General features: G+C 44.7%; 1 protein-coding gene across 5 annotated transcripts in view; it reads left to right on the top strand.

The window, feature by feature from the left end:
• Positions 1–4,503: 4,503 nt before the first annotated feature.
• The window catches only part of tle3a (TLE family member 3, transcriptional corepressor a), a 28,864-nt gene continuing 7,455 nt past the window's right edge, over positions 4,504–25,912 (top strand). The window contains exons 1-13 of one of the 5 annotated variants that reach the window (XM_036149118.1): positions 4,504–4,935; positions 5,426–5,575; positions 6,021–6,121; positions 6,322–6,385; positions 7,743–7,787; positions 14,070–14,132; positions 14,330–14,434; positions 20,206–20,410; positions 21,804–21,811; positions 23,191–23,313; positions 25,013–25,063; positions 25,146–25,298; positions 25,770–25,902. In XM_036149118.1, the coding sequence (XP_036005011.1) occupies positions 5,552–5,575; positions 6,021–6,121; positions 6,322–6,385; positions 7,743–7,787; positions 14,070–14,132; positions 14,330–14,434; positions 20,206–20,410; positions 21,804–21,811; positions 23,191–23,313; positions 25,013–25,063; positions 25,146–25,298; positions 25,770–25,902 (1,075 nt within the window). In that variant the 5' untranslated portion in view covers positions 4,504–4,935; positions 5,426–5,551. The remainder of the gene's footprint in view (positions 4,936–5,425; positions 5,576–6,020; positions 6,122–6,321; positions 6,386–7,742; positions 7,788–14,069; positions 14,133–14,329; positions 14,435–20,205; positions 20,411–21,803; positions 21,812–23,190; positions 23,314–25,012; positions 25,064–25,145; positions 25,299–25,769; positions 25,903–25,912) is intronic. The other 4 variants (XM_036149119.1, XM_036149110.1, XM_012865045.3 and 1 more) reach the window with 4 other exon arrangements.

Genomic DNA, 25,912 nt, shown 5'->3' with positions numbered 1-25,912 from the left:
TTTATATCATCAAGGAAATGGTAAATGGCTTGTACTTGTACAGCACGTTAACTAGTCCGACAACTCCAAAGCGCTTTACACTACAGTCATTTACCAAGTTACTCCCTGACGGTGGTGAGCTATGTTAGTAGCCACAGCTGCCCTGGGGCAGACTGACAGAGGCGAGGCTGCCATACATACCGCTCACCACCGCCAGCAGGCAATTCAACCGGCAACCCGCCAATTGCAGGACAAACTCCCTAACTCCTGCACCATTATCGCCCATAAGGTTTCATTTTTTCCTCTTTTTCCTTTTTCTTTTTTTGTATTCTCTGTTATTTTAGAAATTAGGTGGAGTATGCTAACCTGGCCAGTCAGATTTAGAATGTAGCACTCAACGTTTTGCACATTATCAATCTGGGTCTGCTCCTATCGAATCTGCCTGGAGAATGGAGGGACATTCAGTAGAACTCTCCAAGCTGATTGGGCAAAGCGACACCAAGTGCCCGCCTACCAAAGGTTTGTTTTAGCCAATCACGGTGTCAGATTAAAATGTTAGCAGCAGGCGTCATGAGAAACCACAAGAAGGTAAGCTAGTCAAGGCGTTTCTTGCTGTTGTTCTTTTGTTCTTTCAAAGAAGAAATCATGGATTGTTACAAAACAGACGTGATAACAGTAGCTACGCGTGCGTCCTCCTGCGCTTCCATGTTTTATTTTGGTTTGGTTGTGGGCTCAGCAGCTCTTGCTTTTGTCACAGCGGTATGTCCCGCCTTAAACCGCATCACTGCAACATGATTGGCCTGAACCGTTTTTTTTTGGTTCGGATACAAACTGTTGATGTTTGAAGTATGGTTTTGAAGTATGCTGTGCTAGACCAAAGAAATGCCAAACACTCTTAGTATTTTTTATTTATTTACATTTTGCAGACTTGCTGCAGTTCTCTTCCCGAACAGCTGGAGTCGCAACTGAGGACATAATTCTTATCCTCATGAGGAATACCAGCAGATGTCACTCACAAACACTGGCCTCGTTGGAAGAGATCCGATTTCACCAATACGGGCATTTAAAAACCGATACATCTGGATTCCATTCAAAAATGTACATCTACAATCACGGCTGGCCTGTTAATCCAGCCACGTCATACACACGTGTGATGAGTTGCTATGAAATGACTCCCCACTGATGGCACTTGTGATAGCCTGCTGTCAGGATAACATATTTGTAATTCCTAGAGCTCAGATGGTAATACTGACAAACCAGAAGAGAAACGTTATCAAACAAAATGCTCCTTTTGTTCAAGTGTGTTTGGAATGTGTTTGGAATTTCAAACTTACTTTTGTCGACATCTCTGACTATTCTTGTGCTCTTGTGGGGCCCTTACTGGGGTGGTGGCCCGAATCAGCTCAGTTTGCATAAGGCTTGCGCCAGCTCTTGATGCTTTGGCATGATTATATCGGACACTACTATTAATTTGATATTGGGGACCTTGAAGCTACCATCACTCACCACAACTCTGGTAAAGACTCCTTTAGATAATCTATATTTGCGTTTGTGTGCCTTAACTATCTACCGTTTCGAATATTACAGTGTGCTCCTAAAAAATAATGAATAAAACAGTAAACCATATTTTACATTATGTTTGCTGAATATAATGGGTTACTTGACAGATACTAGTTATATCAAAAACAAAGCTGACATACTAGTAGTTATAAAACACAATACTTAATAACTACACATGCAGGACATTTTTTAACCGGACCCTGGCCAGATGGATTTCGTCCGCAGAGCTCCACACGGCGTCAACATGTTGATGTCGTGTGGAGCTCGACGGAACTGCATCCATCTGGCGAGAGTCAGATTAGGACATTTCACCCCTTTGCCATTTTGTACCTTAGCTATTATGACTATTCATATCCTAACTTCTTTGGGAACAAAATGGTGCCTTTACAGCTGTTTTGTATCAGCCACGTGTCACTTTGTACTCCCCAAAGGTTGCCGTATGCCCATTATGTTCTCAAAGCTACTCGTAGCTTACTGGAATAAATTGTGGATAAATAAATGACTGCAATAAACCATATCTACTAGCATAATATATCATATAGAAATATAGTTGTCCTTAATTCAGAAAGGTTAACAATTGAGATTTGAGCTTTTTATGAACATTTACTCACACGATTCATGAAAATACAAAACATAACTAGTGAATTTCTCCATTGTGAGATCAATAAAGTTCAATTATTATTATTATTATTATTAAAGAGACCAACTGGCAATGCATTCATGGGGTAAAGGCTGGTTTATATTTGACACGCGCTCCACGCGGAAATGGGACGTGCGGACACAATGTCTGCAGCATTTATGCTCCGTGGGGCTTTTCCGCCGAAGTAGCACTATTCTCCTAGACTCTGGAGGGCACTGTTGTGCTCCTACATCAAGCGTACTACGCCCCACTACACGTAGAAGTAGAAAACACAGTTGTGTCCAACATTTTAAAGCCTCTTACTTTCTTCCACGATTGACCGCGATTTCTGCCCTAGAACTGTTAACAATTTTTTGATTACGGAGATCATTATGGGCAGAATCATAAAGATGAATATATTTACGAACATCCGCCAGTAGGTGCGGTTGCTTGTCCGCCATGTTTTTCTGTTTGTGCAGTCGGGAATTTTCCTAGGTGTGTGGAGACTAAACTTTTTGGCCGTGCGGAGGGGCATGGTAGCCAAAATTACGTTATACAAATTACATTGCGGATGCGTCGAGCTTAAACCAAGCCTTAAGAATCTGCAAACCTAAATCCTAATAGTGCTGTTATAAACTTGTATATGTAGAAGCCTTTGACAGTCCTAGAGCTTCTGGAGGTCCCTGCTGTGGCACGGGCTGCCGCTTAGCTCTCTTTTGCCTTGGGCCAGTTCATAGTTATTATAATCTTTGTCATCGAAATTATTATCTGTATTTAACCCATTCCTTTTTTTTTTTGGAAGCAGTGGGCTGCCAATGTGTAGTTTGTGAGGAGCATTCTGGGGCTAAGAGTCTTTCTCAGGGACCCAGAGTGGCAGTCTGTGGGATTTGAACCCAATTTGTGACCTCTCCAGGATGGAAGTGCCTTAACCTAACCACTAGGCCACCTTGCACTCCCCCATTTCAGCAAAAACTGCTACTTAGCTAAACATTGCATGATTCGTTATACTAACACCTAAGTATTCTACATCTTTGTGGATAATGTTGTCTTTCCTACTAGCGCGGCTTAAAACCAGCAGCGAGGTCATTTTAGTCATTTTGAAACACGGCACCTCTTACAAAACATAACATTAAAATCATGCCTGCTGTTAGAACAGGTTGATTTGCTTTTGTGATAAACAATATCCCTTTGTCTCCTTTTTTTTTTTTTTTTTTTACATAGACCCACATGTAAAGGAAAACTACAGGTTGTAGCGTTACAACTGTTTGCATGCTTCCTTTCTTCCTTTGTTTAATGTAGGCTCTCATTACCACGTGGTGGTAACAGATTGTTTGAACTGGAGAGAAAAGCCATTCGAAGCTAATTAAGCAGCCATTCCAGGCTCTATTCACAGGCAGAGGACCGAGGAGCACAGGCATTTGTCAGCGCTTGACCCCGCGTGGTATTGATTGACAACACCGAGCCGAGAATGACAGGCTCGGCGCCGGCGGGCCAATGGGGAGCCGCCGAGTAAGTGCACCGCGCCGCCATTGGTCGAGAGGCCTTAAAGCCGCAGAGGAGTTCCCACGTGGGGGCAGGAGCCGAACCTTCAAAACAAGGCAGTGCTCAGACATGGCTGATGTTCATATCACACAAAGGCAATCATCTCCTCTCCTCTCTCCCCTCCCGCTGTGTAGCTATCACCCAAATGCTGATAGGTAGGGGCGCGGACGTGTTGTGTAACAATCACGAGTCACTCAAAGTAAAAATGTATGGCTTTAGTTTTTGGCGGACGTCGACGATCGATTGGTCATTATCGCGTCCTTCACGGTGCCTGTGCATTAAGGGGCGGATTAAACCCGGATTTCTTTATGGGGGGGGGGGGGGACTTTGGATATTTCACAGTAACATCGCTTCGTGTTTTATATCTCCCTTTCCCCGTATGGAGGATAAACACTGAAGAACGCTTGTTGCAACGAACATCACCCCCCCCCCCCTCCAATTTGTCTAGGTGGTCTCACCCACCCCCTAAGAAATAAATTAAAATGATTTAATCGGCAAAAAGACACGCAAACACCCCCCAATGTTATTTTTTTGCTGCCTTCTGTCAAATTTGAAGACGATCGTCGGCACATCAATGCGTGCTTGCTGTTGTCGTGCACGCGGTGGGACGGGCGGCCGATGCCTTGTGTGTGTGTGTGCGGACTGGATCCGCGCTGGATGATGTCATGTATCTGCACCCCCACGTGGGGCCCGCCGCTCTCCGATAGGCAGATGTAGCCGTATTCCTTCCGAGTAATGCGATTGGACAGTTAGACGCTTCCACGGCAGTTCAGCCCTGCTGCCTGTGTGTGGCAACCGGGGGTAAGCTGGACAACCGGGGGGGTGGGGGGGAAACGCGAGAGATCGTGGAGAGTACCGTGTTACGCTTTTAAAGAACCTCTTCGACTCGTAGGAAAGACTTTTTTGGAAGCCTGTATGTATTTATGTTTTTTTTCTTCTTCTTCTTCGTTTTTGGTGGGATTAACTAGCCGCGTAAAGGAGCGCATTCCTCGGAGGTTCAACGCCGAAGAATAAAGTAGTTTAATCGAGCCCGACCGCACGAATTTCTTCTCCCAACTGCTCCCTCCAGTCTGGTCTAGTCCGGCTGGGTGCGTTCTGGAGAGAGTCGGGGATGCTTTGTCGAGATCTGCTTCCACATGACGAGGGATTAGACGCCTGAATTACAGCCTTCTGTGGGGTTTTCTCTCACTTTGGGGGAAACAAAGGTCGGACCGACGATTAGGGCGCACGTCGGGGTATGTATTTCTCACAGCTCTTGATTTCTCTTACAGCGTATTTTAATGTTGTTTTTTTCGGTGGGGAAAGGCGTGCGCTCCGCAGCGCGCCTTGTCCACGGCTCGGTGCGGAGTCAAAGTGGTTGGAAACGCCAGCTGCCGACGGCGGTGTCTTGTAAGTGCGGGCTTTCTGGTCATTTGAGGAGCATCCATAAAAATGCCCATCTGATCCGATCGTCTGGAAGTCCCGTCTTCACGCGAATTAGGCTGCATCACCCTAAATTGGGATTTTTGTTGCTGTGTATATTTGTATGTTTTATAAAAAAAATCGCTGCCCACTAGCCGAATAAGGTCATCAAGAAGACAAGAGGGGCACGCGTTGTGCGGCTTTTTTTTTTTTTCAACACTACTTGAATTGCTGCAATAACTGTGGACTTGTTTGGAACTGCATCAAGTTGTTTATTCTACATTATGTAGGTTAATTTGCGTCTTTTCCCCACCTCGAATCCAGGATTTTCACCACCTCCCCCCCTCATCCCCCACCCCTGTCTGCCGAGACTGGTATCTGTGTGCAAATTTCGACCATTTTGCCAAAGGACCTGCACACTGGAGACGTAAACAAAGGATACACTTCAAGATGTATCCACAGGGCCGACATCCGGTAAGATGTGCCTCGTCTCTATCCTACTTTGAGCATCTGTGACACGTTTGTGCGTGGGGAGGAATTAAAAGAAAACCTCTTCTGCAGAGCCCCCTTTTCCAACCTTGATGCAGGTCATCCCCCCTAACGCTCCTGAAGAGCGTGCAGATGTTTTTGCATGTTTGCATGGTTTTACGCGCACGACTAGTACCGAATGCCAGGACAGGTGGTCGCTTAAATTCACATCTGAAAGAATTCATATTCAGCGTGAAAGCCTACTCCTGTGGTGTTATTAGCAGCTGGAGGTGTGAAGTGGACCCACCTCTGCTTTTGGTATAATGTCTTACTGCACAGGAGATGTTCATATCCTGGAAGTAGTGAGTTTGGGAAATAAAAGTTCAGGTGAGATGGATTGCTGAGGCTTTTCTTTCTTTTCTTTTCTTCCCCCTTTTCTCTTTTTCTGCAGGCTCCACATCAACCCGGCCAGCCTGGCTTCAAATTCACCGTTGCCGAGTCTTGCGACAGAATCAAAGACGAGTTTCAGTTCCTCCAAGCCCAGTATCACAGGTAATGATTATCACAGAAACGACCAGAACGTCGGTTTACTTTATTGGCCCGTGAAGGTTAAGAGCAATAAACGCGTTGGAATGGAAGAGGGCAGGTTCTGCCCCTCCTCTCTCTCTCTCTACCTGACGAGTAGCTACGCATGAATGAGCGCTGAAGTGGCTGAAACTGACACCCATGTCTTCTGGTTTTTTTTTTTTCAGTCTCAAGGTGGAGTACGACAAACTGGCCAATGAGAAAACGGAGATGCAGCGCCACTATGTCATGGTGAGCTTGCGTTACAATGGGGAGCAATTATGGTACCAAATTGCAAGGCTCGTTGGAGATCAGGTCAGGGTGGAGTGACGCGGGCTATTGTGATCACCTCGCATGTGGTGGTTAGGGCGGGCTGGGTGTCAGGTACGGGCCTGCGAAAGCCCCGCGGGGTGGCGGCGGCGGCGGAAAGGAGGCGTGGCCCGGTGCAGCCGGTTGTTATGGAGGAGCTCTTCCTGACGGGCGGTGGGGCTCCATCACAGCCCGCCCCCTTTTGATCTCCCAGGGGGTTTGACTGCCGCTTTGCCCTCTTGTGTGTGCTGATCTGATTATTCTCCTTGGAGACACCTCGCTCAGACGTACGGCAGGGCCATAAATTAGGTGCGAGCTTGTCGACGGAGGCCACTGTAAACAAGATGGAGGCTTGCGCGGAACCGGGGGTGTTTGCGGTCGCATCTCTGCACCCGGCGTTCTTTTTTACGGTCTTTAATTATTAGCTTTAATTTAAGCGGCCCTTAGGAAAAACATAGGTGTGCCTCTGACGCAAGAAATGAGCCCAGACATGACGCAATGAGGAGGTTTTCCTTTGGATATGTACTCGCTTGTCTCGAGTAAACACACTCTCTCACACACACACAGCAGGGGTGATTTGAACCAATATAGTCTGTCTTAAATTAAACTACTTTTTTTTTTTTTTCACGTGAAAACAACATGTCAGCCTGACAACCAGGAGGTTAGGTAAACACGTTGGGAAGTATCCCACAGCCAGCCGATGGGGGTGTCGGGTTACGCTACGGCTGTAGGGCTCTGATCTCAGACAGAATGGCTCTCTTGTTTGAGAGTAATTTTCGAAGAAGCTAATGGACTGAATAATGCATTGGCCTCATCAAATAGACGCTGACTGGAAAGCCATTTCTGCCCCGGTTGCCAATTCTGGACTCCCCGGATTACATTTCAGCCGGCCAGACAGACTGACCTGGCTGGAAATATCGAGAGTGTTGAGCAATCGCGTTACGCTAAGTAAACAGACATCGTGGAGATCTGAGGGCTTAAGATAGTGATCGATACATCTAACCCTTTCCTCCCTGTGCCTACACTACAAACAGCAAGGAGGGGAGGGATCAATTTATCGACTGCTCACTGTCAGCTGCTCAAAGAAGTTCTTTTCTGGTCTGATCTTAGTTCATCACCTCTCAGCGTTTTTTTTTTTTCTTTCTTTTTAATCCTACTGCTCAAATGCATGTGATAATGTTATTAGTTCAGGGATCAATCGGATTGAAAAGCGGCTGTGCAGAGCTTTTTAGTTATGTTCAAAGTCCTGGAACTGACACAAGCTGTGCATAATTCGTACTTTCTTTGTCTTATTTTTCAGTATTACGAAATGTCTTATGGGTTGAACATAGAGATGCACAAACAGGTATGTACCATCTTTTTTTTCCCTCCCCATTACTTTTTAACAGCAGTGGCGATGTAACACTGTGTGAGAGAGCGGTGGTTTTACTATTGTAACGCGATGACAACATGATACCAGGATTCATGTTGGCACAATATAATGGCAATTAGCATGGCTGGTGTTGCTAGCATGACCCTGTGTGTACCTAGAGCAGCTGTTCCCTAACTTTTCAGCTTCTGGCCCACAAAATAACAGAGAGAGAGATTTGTAACACAGACAATCTGTCGGGTGAACAAACATTTGTAGATTAAATTAAACGGGTTTCGTGAAAACGGCAACACCATCAAACAACGACGGTATCTGTGTTATCAATTGGCCAGTTCTCTATCTGCTGTGGGTTTTAGAGCGTGATTATGCTACTAACATACATAGTTTTTTAGTCCAATTTCTGCAGATTGCACAACCCATCAAGTTGATTAGCGACGATAAGAGGTCCCAGAAACAACCTTTTAGAGCTGTTGTTTTAAAAAAAAATCCAGATCATTAAGTTCATTCTGAGATTTTTCTTTTTCAAAACCTGCCAATATTTCCAAATCTAGTCTGTGCCTAAGGACAGAGATTTTTGGATATGCTGTTCAAAATCTCTTTTACACTTCCTTAGCCTAAATGAACTGTGGGCATCTCTCGACACCTTTGAACGCCACGGTATTTTTGAAAAGGGCTAACTTTCAGTCTTCTTCCCTCAGTCACAGCATCCACCCCGAAGTAGCTTCTTACACTGGGTAACACTGGGTTGTCAGTTCGCTAATCGGAACTAGATCGGATTTTTTGAGCCCTCTGTCCGCTGGTCACCAATCAGGGCTCAACAAGCTGAAAACTGTCAGCAGCTGATCTCTCTGTGAATCACATGTCCTTTTATTCTTCCATCTTACGGGGGGGCAGCCGTTCAGGCCGTGAGCCTAACATCAGTGCGTGGGCGTACGTGCTGAATGAATGAAACCACGTGCCACCATTTATACGACCTTTCTCAGCCGTTTTATTGGATATCTGCAAGTGGTGTCATGTAATTCGAGTCAGCTTTTTTTGATAAGATTAAAGGTAGACTTTGACAAGCTCTGCCTTTTTGACGTGACGATTACAAAGACAGAACTGCTGAACAGCGATTACAACAGCAGAGCAAAAGTCATTTAGCCATTTATGGCGGCCCCTTATCTTTATCTAAGGGTCCTATCTCGTCTGGCTGCACGGATCAATCACAATAATGTCTGAAGTAATATAAAGATTGAATCGGCGAGTGATCCTCAGATTCCGCTACATGCGGCTTATAAACTATTAAGTCTGTGTCTTCCCCGTGGTTAATGACAGAACTGGCGGCACAACGGATTGGCGTGGTGGGATGATCCATCAGTGTCGGGGGGGCTGTTTGTTGCACTGCCACATGTCTGTCAGGCCTCAAGCCCCTTTGATAGCTTCTGTCAGGCACTTATCGCCAACCGGAGGGGAGATGGGGGCGGGGGGGGGGAAGGGGGTTTTGGGAGCTGGAAGCGAGCAGGAGAATAGAGCTGGGAAGGGGGAGGGGCGAGAGCCTAGCTTTGTGTAAACAGGTTAATCGACTGATCCATTTTAGCATCTGACTTTTATCAGGAACCTCAACAGAGCTGATGGAAGCGCTTGAATAATTCATCAGCGGGGGCCCCAACCTCCTGAACGGCGTGTTTGTGAGCAAACAGCGCGGGGCATCGTCCTTCCCTAACCTTACAAACCCGGGCAGCAGCGGTGGAGGAGGAGGAGGAAGAGAATATCGGGAGTGGTTAACAGGCAGGGTTGGGATGGATTATTGGATGCACACAGGCGTATTATTTCCCTGCCAGGAGATTTATTCCATAGTGTGGAAGCTCATTTCTCTTACTGTGCCTTTTTTCATTACTGCACGGGGGACATATTTCAGGTTTCAGAATGCACGCACGGACACGGTTTAGATGGGCTGATGTGGCGGCGTTATCTGATCCCTCTCTGTCGGCCGCGGCAGTAAGTTGATGCAAATGGGCTAATTTCTGCCGCATGACGTCAACCCCGTAATTGCCGTCATATGGTGCTTGTTTCCTGGAGCTGCAAGGAGGGGGGGTGGGTGGGTATGGGGCTCGAACTTTAGCTCCAATCAGATTTGGCTGTTACCTGTAGTCGCAACACAGACTCGTGCCTCGATGAGTTTGCTCAAGGGCAAAATAAGTTCTGGAACCAGCGGCCAAAAGGAAGAAACGGGCCGGCCAATAGTCTGTCTGTCTGTATTGTTCGTAGAAAATTGAAAAGCGGTTTAAGAAACCGCGGCTCTTGAAAGGAATCAGCGCTCTCCACATCCCAAATCTGTCACCGGGGACGGAACGTCAGTGCAATAATGTCAGGGTGTAAGCTTTTGGCCGTCAGGTCCACTTATGTAAATGGAAAGTTTTCGTTTAGAATCAGCAGTGAGTGAGAAACTTTTGTCGTCTTTGCCTAAAACAAGTCCAAAAAGGGTGCAGATTATTCGGTCCTGAAGGTTGAAGTTATCGACTGGTCAAAGAAGGGGGGGCGGGGACTTCAAGGGGTTTATTGGAAAGCTATTTTGTGAACCTTTTGAACCGTCGTCACGTTTGCATTGGACGTATATTTACACAGCAGCCGATGACTATTTCCACAGAAAATGTAGGTCGGAGGTTGTGTGCCACCAGTTACCTCACCGTGGCAAACACATACAGGGAGGAAGCAAATACAGAGTTTCATTTCAATTTAAGTAAGGGATATCTTTCACGCTGTATGAAACTCATGCCCTTGCATCCCCTTTTGGCTAGACGTTGCGTCCTAGTCCTCTAGAGTAATTACAATTATTATTGCTTTGTTTTGCGCTTCTTTACATAGCGGAAACACACCGTATTCTAGGTTTTTTTGCATAGCTTTGTTTATACGTCGCAGTTACTCTCACTCTGAGTGCTCTCTGCGTGTTCCATTGTTAATGTGTCTCACCCAGGAAGTTCACTGGTGGCGCACTGCCTCCACCCTTTTACTCCCTGTGTAAATGATCATAAACGTCTGTGTAAATAATCATCCAGTTCCAACGTGACAATGGGTTTTAGAAGTTCACAGAGTAGCAACTCGAATAGCTGCGGCATTGTTGAGTGGTTTTAAGTCGGCTTTGGTCTTGGGCCCTCTCGTGCTAGCCGTTAGCTTCAGCCACCAGGTCCAGCTAATCTGAATTTATCAACTGAAGTGGAGATAATTACTGCTTCTAAGCTTTTAATTGTACCTCTCTCCAGCATTTTCTGGACTATCCCTTTTAACGTTGAGGTTTGATTGTCTGAGTGCAGCGTCTGATAAGGGTTAATCAGAGTGATGCGTCCACGTACCTTTTCGATTTACTCGGATCAATACCGATCACTTGTAACGGCAATTAAAATTTTGCTTTGGACTTGCCTCAAATTAACAAAGGCCTGGGCTTTAACTCTCGGTTAAGTGAAAGACTCATTGTTCAGCGGAGAAGAGCTGATTGTACCAGTCCTAGTTTCTTCTTAATAGAAAAGTCGGGGGCCCTTAGGCCACGCTGTCAGATAGTACAAATTACCCACCCTTTAAATATGACCAGTCAAGCAGTGTTTTTTAGATGAATCACTTGCTTTCCCTTTAAATGTAACGCCCGTCAGTGTTTTTTAGGTCCATTTTCCCGCCGCTGATAACAACAGGCGAATACCTCTCTGCACACAATTGACACGTCAGCCTGAGAGTGCTCCTAAAGTGGTGCTACACAGGTCCGAGTACCTGTAATTGTGTAGCAGCCGTGCAAAGCCGGCCTCTCAAGGGCCAAGCTGTCATCTACTTAAAGTGACAACAGCCCCATTTTTATCTGCCAGCCGACCAAACAAAAAAAAAAAAAAAGAGGGGGAAAAAGCAGTCCTTGCAGCGCTGCGTTTCATCCATTTTGACAGCGGCGGTGAGCCGAGCTGATGCCTCTGCCATGTATCTGCATGTTGTTTTGGGAGCACGGAGACTGGCAGTTGTTTAGGGCACAGCGGATCCGCCGCCTCCTGACCTCTCCCAGCCAGCTGTCACCATGACACTAAGCTACAGAGGAATGGGCCCCCGAGTGCTCGAGGACTTTTTACAAATCCCGTCAAATGTTCGAGCGCTGTTTACAAGGCTTATCTCGACAAACATGGATTATACAGCCCCGGTAGCTTTTTCTAATGGCCTCCGTCGACTCTTTCTAGAACTCTTGCAAAACTGCATAGATATAACGGCCATAAAATCTTTATCATTTGAGACCACGGTCATTCTTGTCTGAAGGCAAAAAGCAAGTTTTGGTCACAGTTGTCTTTCGGACCATTGCACTTTCATGCAGGGGTATCAGAATTAATACAATGTCATCTAAAAGCAATTTTATTTCAGAGAATCTGTTTAAAAGAAAAAAAATAGCTAATGTATAGATTATTTGCACAAAGAGAAATAAATATTCTTTTGATTTTTACTATGGCTTACATCTGATGAAAACCTAAAATGTGGTTTCTTTATAAACCTTTTATACAATGTACGTAAAGGGTATGTTTAATGTATAAATGTTATCCCACGACCTGCAAAATAAGAAGGAAGACTGCTGACTTCATAATTGCGTAATTCAATCTATGACACCCTCATCAAGGGCGAAACGCCACAAAAGGGTCATTGCCAAAGAAGCTGGCTCTTCAGAGCAAACTAATAGAAAGTTGAGTGGAAGGAAAACCTGTATGGGTTGTTTTTATATGAAGTTCATTATTCAACGTTTCTGTTCTAATTTGAGTTGCACCTGTGCTTAATGCAGTTGTTAAAAAGTATTGCACCCCCCCCCCCCCCCCAATGCCAGGCATCACTCAGTTTGACCTGACATTGCATCTCTAGCTTGTTTTCCATCCCGCTGGCTTGCCTAGCTTAAGTAGCTGTCCATGTCGCGACTTGGGTCAGGAGGTCCTCTTCCGACGGCCATTACTTTCCCATCGCGCTCTGGCTCCGCTCTGAGGTAATATGTCAGGCTGCCAGAAACTGCCTGGCATTTCTGCCATGTGTAATAAATAAGCCGGCGGTCTGCGAACTACATTGTGTGTGCTGCTGCTGCTGCTGCTGCTGCTGCTGCTGCTCCAAATGAGAAATCAGAGAAAATCTTTGTGATGTGTTTGTGTTCTGCAGTGGCCCTGGGTTGAACTGCGGCTCATAAATTCCAAAGATGATGTAGCTTTGGCCCTGTTATTCTCCTTGCTCCCAGTGCAGAGCTCAGACCTGAAAGTCTCATCTCCCAAGCCTAGAAGGAGAGAGAGAGAGAGAGAGAGAGAGAGAGGGGAAGAGCAAGCTGGCTCTGCTGTGTTTTTACAGGAGAGTGGGGGCGGATCATACTCCCCCCCCTTCTCCCACTGCTCTTTTTATCCACCATTCATTTGGTCCGTTCATGTGATCGACAGGCCGAAAATTCAATTTAATGACCTGCCTCCAAGCACGTAATATGATTTTAAAGCCTGTTACGGTCAAGCGGAGGTGCCATTTGCATAATGATCCCCAGCCAGATAGGGCTGTAGCTGTTGCCATGGCAGTTGGTCGACAAGCAGAAGAATGGAGGCAGGGTTCTGTGGGTAGATGGGAGGCGAGGAGGGGTTGCCGGATGGGGGGGTGGAGGGGTGGGGGCTGGGCTGATAGGAGGGAGAAATCGCACCGGCTTGATCCTTAGAAAGGCCCAGCTTCGGCAAGCCGCTCCTGACGCAGACCGCTTGCTGTCTTTTCTTTTTTTTTTATGCTTATCGATCACCGATCGGAGGACAGTAACCCACGAAGTTGTTATGGTTTGTTGTGCGCTTGTTATTCATAATGTCGATCCTCCGCGCTGTCACATGTAAGTAAACAGTGCAGGTTGAAGGCCTCGGCTTCATAAAAGGGTGTGGTTGTGTGGTTTAACTTTGAGGTTAAGTGCAGGACAGTGCAGTTGTGTGTGTGTGTGTGTGGGGCGGGGGGGGGGGGTGCAGGGTGAGAGAAGATCCTCTCAACGCAGACACACTCTGCCTGCTCATATCCGTTTAACATGGAGTGCTCTCTCAGCACAGCTGTGCTCCATCCCCCTGGGCTCTCCTAATGTTTTAAATATTTCAAATGTCAATATCACGCTGTTTAGAGGATGTTGAGTCAAGCAGTTCTGATTGCCGGAGTAATTGGCTTAATCGGTGTAAACATTAAAGGCTGGGTTATGTGCAGTCGCTGTGTGTTTCATACGTCTCCATCTTATTTTGCCTCCTTTTTTTTCTTTTTCTTCTCTTTGTCCAGACGGAGATTGCCAAACGGCTGAATGCAATTTTAGCTCAAATTATGCCTTTCCTGTCACAAGAGGTGGGTTTTGAATGCGGTCTTGGAAAGTGACTTATTGTTGCCTGTGCTGTAGAGAGAGACTATTGACAAGTTTTGTGTAATCGTAGCGTTTTTTTGTCATTCACTCTTTTTTTTTTTTTTTTTTTTGCAAATTCTTGTGTCGGCGTGAAAATGAAACTGAGATTGCTTAATATTTACGTGTTAATGTCTCTCCGCAGCACCAACAGCAGGTTGCTCAGGCAGTGGAGAGGGCTAAGCAGGTGACTATGACCGAGCTGAATGCCATCATCGGGGTACGTGGACTTCCCAATCTGCCTCTCACCGTGTGTATACTCCCTTTTTTTCCTTATTTTATCTTGGGAAGGGGCAAACATTCAATGTGTCTAAAGTACAAACTTGCACCATGTTGTTTAAACTTCTAGATTAACATAAAGCCTTGCAAAAGTATTAATCTCTATTTCATTTGGGTTGTATGTGACAGACCAGTACAAAGTAGTGCAAAATTCTGAATTAAAAGCAAAAAAAAAAAGTTCCCTTTATTCAGATTCCTCATTATAAAAGTAAAATTCAAAAAGCGGACCACCTAAATTGACTTGCCGGGCAAGGAAGGAATTAATCAGAGCAGAAGACCTGCAGGCATCCGTCATTCAGTTGCAAAAATCGGTTGAGAGGTCAGCTATTAGTTGGGGACTGTACAAATCTGGCTTTTATGTAATAGAGGCCAAGAAAGTCTTTGTTGAAAAAAATAATTAAAAAACTAAAGAAGTCATCCTTACATGCAGAGGGAAACATGTGGAAGCTATGCTGATCTGATGAGACAAAAATGTTACTCTTTGGTCTAAACTGCAAATAATTCCAAAAAAATAGAGCCACCCTGTGAAAGCTAGTGGTGGGACTATCATGCTGTGGGGATGGCTTTCTTAAGCGGGGACAGGACAGCTGTTAAAGGCTGCAAAAGACTTAAGACTGAGGTAAATAAATGTTTACATTTCCCTTTATAGTCCCACAGGGGAGGGGAGCTTTGTCTCTGCGTTTAACCCGTCCTCCCCGACCTCAAACACGCAGGAGTGGTTTAGATCAGAGCATAAGTCCTGTGTGAAAATGGCCCAGTCAAAGTCCAGAGCGAAATCAAATCTGTGGTAAGACTGTAAATCGATGTTCACAGATCATCCAATCTGATTTAGTAATTATCTGGCTGTTATTCTTTTTTTTTCACATAAAAATGTTAAAAAACCTCTATTTCCTTCGTCTTCACAACTGTGTGCTGCTTTGTGCTGGTCTATTATGTAAAATCCCAATAACATTAATTGGATATTGAATCAATGTATGAACCCTGTTGCAAGGCACTGTAGGTTAGAAACAAAACTAATGGCAAAATAATATGACTGATATGCTCTGTATATTTAGTATAACTCTTTTGAGCTGGTCTGTTTCTGCAGCACGGGTCTCAGCAGCGTTGTATCCTGCCTTGTTGTTGCGTTTACAAATGTGTGCCTGAGAGCTCTCGAGACGCCCTCCGCTGCTCGCATTGCTTTAATTGGCTAAGGTTTTAACGAGGAGCCTCATCCCTCACTGTTGACCTGGATAGCTGTGGGAGTTAAAAGGGCCGCGGCTGATGCAGAACAGCCTCCCCGAGACGGCACGGGTAGCGGCCGTCGGCCGTCCCCGCTGCTCAGCGTTTTTGCCCGAGCTCATCGCTGAGCTTGTTAATGCTTGGTGTTCATCACTGCTTCAAAACACCATCTGCTCCCCATTGATCAGCCATACCCATCCTGCCCTGCTCAGGCAGAGGCAGGATGGGTATGGGCGAGGAGAAACACAGCTTTGGATACCAATACGAACAGTTGGATCTTCAGGCATGCAGGTCCATAGAGGCTGACCCGATGCCTGGATGCACACGCTGGAATCTGATTATTGCCCGCCTTCTGACATTTTTTTTTTTTTTTTTTAGTTTCTGCTGTATTGCTTTCTTGAACAGGTGAATTTCCAGAGGTGATGGAGAGCTGCTTTTGTTTTAATATGTTGGGATCTGACGCCGATGCTTTATTACACCGCAAGCAGCAGCTGTGTCTAACAATAGTAATGTTTGATTTGCTATCTTTATACATGTAGTTTTCATCTTTGGGACATGGTAATTGTGTAATACCTTGCTGATGAGAATTTGCAGCCGGAGTGATTGTTTTACCACGAGTCAGAGTTGATCTATAGTTTGGAGTTGGCTCCTTTTAAAAATAGGCAAAATGGATTGTGCGATGTGTCTGTAGGAGGCGTTGGCACGCAGTTCTGTGCGGCATCAGGGCTGTCGGATAAAACTACACGGCGTCGGCCCAAAACTCGCAGCCGTTGCTCCTGTCAGGGCATGTGCTGCTGTGTATGTTTAAGAACACCTTCCCATTAGTTATTTATTAAGGAGAAGCTCTGTAGGCTTGCCAAAAATCCTCATGTATATTGTAAAGCAAGGTGGGGGTGAAAGAGCATGCCAGGCAGGCAGGCAGGCAGACAGTGTACAGGAACCAGCTGCATGTCTTATTGATGGAGCTGCAGGCCATTAATAGAATGCAACTAGGGCAGCTGCTAGAGGTGAAGCTGACTTGTGGAGCATCCTGTTTGGTTCAAACAGAGAAATCTCCGATATGCCAACCTGGGTACTCTCGCTCTTTCATCAGCACAGGTTATGTCTGTGTGGTCATTATGGGCAGTCCTTCGGTTCTGGTAGAGAGAGAGAGCAGCTGTAGCTTTGACCACCTCTGTCCTCCTTTTCAGCGGCAACAAGCTGCCTACCCTTGCTCCTATTGTCAGCGGTTCACACGAATATCTGTCTTATTCACACTTTTTTTTGGCTGGGTTTGTGGCTTACAGGGATTGTACATCTTGCATGGCACAACTTGTGAAAATTGCAATGATAATTTAGAGTAACCCATGTTGTCCTGACTCTTTTCTTTCTGTGCATCCAGCTCCCCAAATAAAGTCTCCATTGCAGAGCCTAGAGGCGTGCCGCTAGAAATGCGACGGCCAACCAAATACTGCGTCCTGAAATTGCAACAATGGTTGTCATTTAATGTTTCGCAGCTCTAATGCTAACAGGAATCTTTTGAAAAATAATATATAACGCAGCCTAATTGCCTCTCTTTAAAACAGAAGAGCAATAATTAGTCCTGCTGCTGAATAATAATATAGCTTTGGTTATTACCGTTACACTCATCTATCGTACAATACAGATTTTATTCATAAGCTCAAGCAAAGGTTTACTGACCTGCTCATTCGAATAGTACTGCTTATTCCGTAAAATATTATGCAATGTTATTTTTCTAGATTAATGCTGGGAGTGTAAAAAGCTGACATCACCTGCTTAATTAGTCAGGCTATCTGCTCAAGTAGCTGGCCAGCAGTCCGCTACTTAAAGGAGCTTGCTCCTGTGTCTTGCCAGGTGTAACCGTAAACAGAGTTATCCTAATCAGGATGGGAGACAGTACTCCTCAAGTGTCCCCTCTCTGACATGACTATTTTGTGACCGGAAAGATTTCCAAACAGCCCCGGTCATCTTTGATGTAAGCAAGGCTGTCTTCTCCATCTCTCTGCCAGCTGGCTGGCAGTGTGCAGCAACAGGTGAGGATTGGACAGCGCTTTGTTCCTGATGAGTAAAACGACAAATTCTGGTGGTTTTGGTACCATGACATTAAAAAAGAAAAAAGGAAAACCAACCATGATGAACTCTGATTCCAGTAGCTGGCCCATGTCTGCTTTCTATCTAGCTGTCCTGTTAACCCATGCGAGTCTACTCTCAGGTGGGCTTTATTTCCCGCAGCAACGCTCAGTGCGGGGGTTAAAAAGGGGGCACAGAGTATGAGTCCTTATCTTGCATTATTAAATTAGAAGAAATGGGCCAGACTTCTTTCTTTATTTATTATTGTCTTCATTTATAGCCCTTTAATGAGGGCTCTTGCTGATCAGCCATGCTTATTACCCATCAGTGCCTCATTAAACACAATGAGCAAGGATGTCCTCCCCCTGCCAATGAACTGGCTCCTTAATTTCCCTCATGGACACAATATTAGAAGACTTTCTTTCGCTCTCTATATCCCTCACTGTCTTCTTTCTCTCTTTCTTTTTCACATTTGTTTCCTCTCTCGCTTTCTTTCTTTCTCTCTCTCTCTCCAGTTTGCTGTTTTCCATCATAGCTCATATCAGCTCCAGGAGAGGAAAGGGAATGATATTTATGAATACCTTTTTTTTTCCTGCCACCCCTGAAGCAAAGCCCATACCCAGTTAACCCACCTTCTTCCACTTCTACTTCCACTTCTACTACACCTGTAGTAATTACCAACTTCCGGGTATTCCTAAAATGGCCGTAAAAGACCCCCTGATTGAAGTCCGTCTTGTAAAAGAGAGCGATCGCGCGCTGTAACAACAGCTGAATTATTCAGCCGGCTTCTAGATGGGTAATAAAACTGCTGTTTTATTGGTGTCTCGGCTAAGTATTATTTAACCTTGCTTTAAACTGCTTCCTTCTCAGGCTGAGTGCCTTTTAACTCACGTTCATTTCCCCGTGCCTTTCAAATATTGATGGTGAATATTGGAGGCTTGAGTGAGTGCCAGCAATAGGACCCCTGTTCCTGGCTCCTGAAGCTACCTTCTCAAAGAATTAGAGAGGGAGGGAGGGCCAGCTTCTGGCAGTCGGAGTTCCCCTTGTGTCTTAAAAGTTTGGGTGTGCAAATGATTTATGAGCTGTCAATACAGGAATTTGAATACTAGAGCAGTAAGCAGATTCTGTTTTTTTTTTTAATGTAGTTGTTTGGCCCTGAGGCTGGCGGCTTACTGTTCTTTAAAGATGCTTTTTGGTTTTGTGACCCTGCAGCGTAAAATGTGGGAGTTAAAGCAGGAATGAGGTTTTTTTATGTGCTATTCCAGGCTCTCATCAAACTTTTTTTCATTGTTTCGTAATGGTAAGATGTGCTGTTTTTTTTTAATTGTGAGTTAGAAACACTATTTGAGTGGAAAAAAAGAAAAATTAAATACAGATGCACTGAGAAATCAAGAAGTCACCAGTCGATTGGCCGAACAAGGTGTAAACCGTCGTTTCAGTCAAAGTCAAAAATCTCATCTTTTTTCAACCCGGTCATATTTTTTATGTTAATTTTTGTTGCATTGTATGTCCTGGCGTGTGGTTTAGTCACGTTGTGAGCAAGAACATGGCTTTCAGCAGATAACAGGAAGGCTGAGCATTTTACAGCAAAGTTGTTCTGTTTTATCTTTTTGAGCTTCCGACCTCCGTCTGTCATGGGATCCGCTGGGTTTGGGAACGTTGGCAGCCTTGTTGAAATCTTAGTCCCCGTTTTCTAAGGAGAAAGATTTCCATTTTAGTAATGCTAGCCAAATTAACTGCGCTAATTGCTGCAATAAGATGGCAAAGACCTGATACACTGCAAAAACTGAACTAGAAATAAGTAAAAAGTTCTTAAAATTAGTGTATTTGTCCTTGATTTGAGCAGGTAAATAAGAGGATTTGCCAATGAAATAAGATTTCTGCACTTAAAATAGGAATAACTCATCTCCATCTTATTTCAAGTACAGGATGTCTAATTATCTTATTTTAGGGGTTAAAATACTCATTACATTGGCAGATAATCTTGTTTACCTGCTTAAATCAAGGACAAATACACTAACTTTAAGAACATCTTACTTATTTTTAGATCCGTTTTTGCAGTGTAAGTGTGTGATGATGTTGTCTTATGACATTAGATTATGGCTCCTGCAATATGGCTCCTAATGTTTTGTAAACAATAGATGACCACGCTCTTGTGAAGGCTAGTCAGATATATTTATGTTTTTAAATGTAGTTCTATAAAGAGAAACTGGCTTGGTTATCACTGGCAGGTCCAAACATGTGGATCTGAAATTGGTCACAAAACTCTCATTGGTGCATCTCTATTTTTCACAATAAGCTGCACTGAGCAGCGCCTATGTCACTTTGGGTCGGGATGAGGGTGGATCTGACAATAGTCGTGTACATTTGCTAAATCCGTGTGCTGCAAGGGGTTCCCGCTTCCCTTCAACCATTTGGTGTTTGTCTGTCTGCATCTGTGTGGACTTGCAGCAGCAGCAGCTCCAGGCGCAGCACCTCTCCCACGCTGCTCACGGCCCTCCCGTCCAGCTGCCGCCCCACCCCTCGGGTCTGCAGCCGCCTGGAATCCCCCCTGTGACGGGCGCCGGATCGGGCCTGCTGGCACTCGGGGCTCTGGGCAGCCAAGCTCACCTCCCGGTGAAGGATGAGAAGAACCATCACGATCTCGAGCACAGAGGTGCGTTGTTGACCTCAGGTGTCTGATTTTCATTAAATAAACTTGCAAAAAGTGGTAATATGACAAGGTCAGCACGAGATCCTCACTGTATGATAACCCTGAATAACAAAATACCAGTTTCAAGGTATTTGTACCAAAAAACTAACGGCTAAACCTCTGAACATCAGTTATTTACATAGCTGCTAATTAGTATAGCATATTATCTATAACATTTAACTATTGTTTAGAAAACTTTTCAAATGCTTATTGAGCTGACTATTAGAGTTCCTACAGTCTTTGAAAGCCTGGTTTCCATTGGGAAATTAGATTTTTAGCATTTTCCAACTCCTGATAAGTATGGGAATAAGAACTAAGAATTTAATGATTTTTGAGTTTTGTGACTAAGTTATTTAACAGATAAAAATCCAAAGTATAAAAAAATGTTTTATACAACTTGCAACATAACTGTTTTTTATCCAGCAACATGATTAATTTGTTTTTTAGGTTGTTGGTAGACAGATAAGGGCCTTTTGACAGTTTGTTTTCTATTTCCATCTAGGGTTTAAAATATATCTGTAGTTCTTAAAGTTGGTCCAGAATAACAAATTTTTTGTAACAAAACAAAGGGAAGGCAGATCATAATCTGGGATTTAAATAATATGTATTTAATGTTTGGAAAACTGAATTGGAGTAGAACAAGTATTAAGTTGATAGCAGATGGTTAGAGCTAATAGCTTAGCTTAGTTGGGCTATCTTTCACTCGTAGCTTGCTAACCATTAATTAGTGATAGATGCCACTCCTTAGGTGTCCAAGCCCTGCCTGTCTGTTTTATTTTATTTATTTTTTGCAAGCAAACATATTCTTAAACAGCCAAGTTAGTCCTTTTTTTTTTGTAGGGAAAGGAAAAGTTTGCTGGAGTTGTTTCAGTCAGCTGAGCAGCAGTGAGCAGTAATGGGAAGGCGAGCGGCTGTGTTGGTATATGCTCCAGTCCATAAGGAAAGGTTTAGCTGTTGTCAAAAATTTACCTTTTTAAAACTCAAAATTGATAAAATAGAAAACAATTCCTGTTAATTTGACTTTGTTTAAACATAGGCAAAATACCATGAAAGCATTATGATGCTTCTTACTCTCTGGAGCAGTAGCTTTAGAGCTCCTAGTTGAGGAGCACTTCCTGTCTGTTCACATTCTCGCTGTGTAATGAGGTGCTGCGTTCCCCGCCCATGACGACTACATAAGCTGTGCAGCAGCTCTAACATACATTGATGAACGGGGCCTTGTTCCCCACAGCTGATTCACACATGCTCAGCCAGAGGCATTTGTTACTTTTTACTAACTGACATGTTTTTTTTCTCTCTCTCTCTCTCTCTCTCTCTTATTGCTCGCTTGGTTGTCCTCATCATCTCCGTGGAGCAGAAAGCACGGTGAGTGTCCAGGACTGCGGGTATTGTTGGGTTTCACTGTATCTTATTGCTGATTTGATATGCTGTTATAATCTGCTTTTCAGTATTTGGAGCAATGGGAATTGAAGTATAAAACCCCGCGTGCTATCATGCCGGAGAGATTAGAAGGCTTGTAATTTCATCACAATTGAAGACGGACTTTGCCCCCGCTTCTCTTAAAGGATTTGTTTGATCCCCTCTACTGTCTCTCTTGCTTACCAGCTCGCCCGTTCTTTCTTTTCTGCCTGCGTGATGAATATTCATGCCCTCCGTTAGGCTGGACCTGCTGAAGTGGGTTTTTTTTTTTATTCAAAGTGCTGCGATGTTGGACGACTTGTGACGGGCCTGCGAGGTTCTGTTTCTGTAGGCCGTGCCGGCTGAATGGTCCCAGTCATCTCTAAAGAAACGGAGCTTCTGGCCCGTTTTTTTTTTTTTTTTCTTCTCTTTTCTCGTCCCAGGTCATCTGATAGTAGAGTGGTGACTTTGGTTAATGAGTCACGCTAAGCATCTCTTTAAAGGTCAACCATTATGCACACGGTGGCCCTTTGCCCAGACCTCTAGTCCATCAGCCATTGTTCCCCTCCTATGCCCCCCCCTCCTCTCTCTGTCCGTGTTGTTGCTTTGGCTCCTCTGATGGAGGGACGTGGAGATTCAGGGCGACTTGGCAGTTTGCGGGCAAATGGCAAGCGTCCTGCGAAAGCTGCTGGAGTCCTGCCGAGTGCCTCCCCTTCTGTTGGTGTTCGGAGCGAGCCGCTCCAGCTTGTGTAGGCAGGTTCCACGGAGAAAGCACCAGTCAGTCCCACGCTGCCGTGCCCACTGGCAGGATATAGATTCTTTTTTTTTTTTTTTTTCTTTATCAGAGCTCAAAGCAGGAGCTGACACGGTGCCTGACGCCCAGGGCCCACTGCATATAGTTTCCCTCTCTGTCTTTCGCTCTCATGCTTATTCCAAATGACTTTGGAGAAAAGGCCCTCTGTTCAGTCACGACGCACTGCTCAAGCCCCTGTGAGGCTGTTTGTTGTCCAGTTATAAAGCAGGGGGGGCGGGGGTGGAGGGGGGGGCTCAGAAAACAAGCCGTACTCCATTTAACTCGGACAACGACCCGCTCTGTTGTGGTTGAGCCCGGGCTCGGTTCGTGCCAGGGTACCGTTTGGTGCTGACCCGCAGCTGCGTCTTAAGACGGCTGCTGCGCCCCATCATCGTGTGAATGAGGCGTTTTTTTTAGTGCTTGGATTAGCTCACTGTGTTCACTGCTTTCATTTGAATGAAATGAATGATTCCGCTGCTGGATTTTGCAAAGAAAGAGATAAAGTGGTGGTGAAACTGATTTTTTTTTTTTTTTTTTCTTTTTCTTTCGGTAGAACAACTCGATATCCCCATCAGAAAGCTTGCGGACAGCCAGCGAGAAGCACCGCAGCTCCTCGGACTACAGCTTGGACTCGAAGAAGCGCAAAGTGGAGGAGAAGGACAGCATGAGCAGATATGTACGTTATAGAAAGGATCAGGACGAAAGAATGGGGAGCAGGGTTGTTAGTTTTCTCGTGGAATGTTTAACATATAGTTATGGTTATTAAAGCTAAAAAAGGCAAAAATGTTGCAAATTTTAGATGCATGGTTGAAACGCCTCGCAAAAGAATTCATACCTCTTGACGTTAACATTGCAACCCAAAGTTTTGATGCATCTAAGTGGGATTTTATGTGATAGACCAACATATAGCGGTACGTAACTGAAAAACGTGGTCTGCATGTGTATATTTAGACCTCCCGGGTCAACACAGGTGTGTTTCTACCTGTTAAAAAAATCTCCTGATTAAAAGTTTTGCCTATTCTTCTTTCCAAAATAGCTTAAAGGAAGTCCATAATCCCCACAGCATGATTTTGCTTCACTGTTTCACTGTGGAGGTGGAGGTGGTGTGTTTGGGTCTTAAGGAGCAGGGATACCCGACGACTCCCAGTCCGATGTGTTTTTAAATGCGTCCCTGCTCCTTTACACCTGGATAAAATGATTGGACCGCCTCAGCATGGCGTGGAGGGGGATGAATGAGCTGTTCATTAAAATGAGGTGTAGGGCAACATCTGCCTGTGAGAATCTGGAGGACCATGGGACCACGGTTGGGGAACACTGTGATAAATGACTTCTTATTAGTGGATTTCCTCTTACCACTATTTTGTTAAAGCCGTATTATGGTTTTCATGTCGACACATTATTGCACCTGAGCTGTGGATCTCTGCAGATCCTCCAGAGTTACCATGACTCTGGAGGAGTTTGTTGAACCCTATTTACTCAATGGCAACTTTTGAAGGCTGTTTGTAGCAGTCAGTTTTATTTAGGTTAGCAGAATAAAAGGGTGAATAAACTAGGGCTGGACGATATAGAAAAAAAGCATATCAACATAATAGAAATCATGTTGATCAATATCCATAATTATCAAAACAATTCAAGATATACATTTCGAGTGCAGCCCTGACCATTTTATGCTGTTGCTTGATGACCTATTTTTAGATAAATGGATTCAAAAACAACCCTTTATTCAACCAACTTTTTACAAAAAATTATAAATGTTAAAAAAGAAAAAAAGAACACATGCTCTCTGAACTCTCTGAAGGCTGATGGAGCTTTCCTGGGTTTGTGATTGGTTTGGAGGATGCGATGGCTGTAGTATTAGCCTACATGATAGGCTAGAATGCACTGTTCCTTTATTGAACTTTTATTGACCCCTGATTTTTATATTGAACCATACATCTATCGATTGATATATATCGTTATTGAATTATCGTCCAGCCCTAGAATAAACACAACCCTTTTCTTTTTCTTTTTACTTGGAAAATCATTTTTCTTCCTTGTAATTCATCATTATTGTGCACTATTTTGTGCCGGTCTGTCTCATAAAATCCCAATAAAACCCTCTCTAAAGTTTGCAACTTCACAAAAAACGCAAAAAAGTCCAAACTTTTTCAACCTTATGAAAACGTGTTCAAGGCACTATTTATGAACAGGTCTCTTACTTGCATGGCCGTCTCACAGTGACATGTATCCCCTTCCCCTGATTCCAGGGTTATCCTCGGTCTCAGCAAAGAAAGCAAACAATGCTTTGGAAGCTCCCCGCGGGGTCTCACACATTTATCCAGAGCAGCTCTGCTAAGGTGGCTGATTTTTATTTTCCTTTCTAATCATCTCTGCAGGACAGCGATGGAGAGAAGAGCGATGACTTGGTGGTAGATGTGTCCAACGAGGTGAGTGGCGTGTGGTTTAAAATGGCGGCGCCTGCGTTTACCGAAGCCGTTTTTTACAACCGTGCCGATCTGTTTTTGCCAGGATCCCGTCACCCCACGGGCAAGCCCAGCCCACTCCCCGCCTGAAAACGGCATCGATAAACCACGGCCACCAAAGAAAGAGACGCCCAACAGCCCGGCATCGGTGGCCTCCTCCGGAAGCACCCCTTCCTCCAAGGCCAAGGAGCTCAGTCATGTAAGACATCAAGAGCGCCGCGGACAAACTAGGACAGCAAGGGTTTTTGAAAAAAAAAAAAAAAAAACAGGAATGGCGGAGAGAAAGAGAAGGGATGTGTGCAAATAGATCTGGAACATTTTCTGCTGTGGATTAGGAATGGCTGTCTGTGCTTTAAGTGCATGACTAAAATGTCAGGGATAATATTGTCCCGCATCAGGATCAGTCAGGTCTCTTCTGTTAATAGCTCAATGTATTTAACTATTCTGGGATTTTTTTGCCTCTGCCTCGCTGAAAGATTAAAGCTAAAGGGGATAGAAATGGCCCCATCTCCATTGTGACCGTAATAGGTTTTAGAATAAATAGCAGTTTATGGCTGTGGGTTGTCAGAATTAGATTGGATTAGGTTCAGTTTGCTCTCAAATTGTCAGTTTGCACAGTGCCTGGTTTTTGGGATTATGAATGCGCTTGCTCTCTTGTTCCCCCGTACAGAATGACAAATCCTCCACGCCTGGTCTGAAATCCAACACCCCCACCCCACGTAACGATGCCCCCACCCCTGGCACAAGCTCCACTCCTGGGCTCAGACCCATCCTGGGCAAACCACCAGGCATGGAGGCTCTTGGTTGGTACCA

Source organism: Fundulus heteroclitus, chromosome 2 (assembly GCF_011125445.2).
Source record: "Fundulus heteroclitus isolate FHET01 chromosome 2, MU-UCD_Fhet_4.1, whole genome shotgun sequence".
NCBI classification, from domain to species: Eukaryota; Metazoa; Chordata; class Actinopteri; order Cyprinodontiformes; family Fundulidae; genus Fundulus; species Fundulus heteroclitus.
The sequence above is the reverse complement of the archived record's forward strand: the minus strand, read 5'-3'. Positions and strand labels throughout refer to the sequence as shown.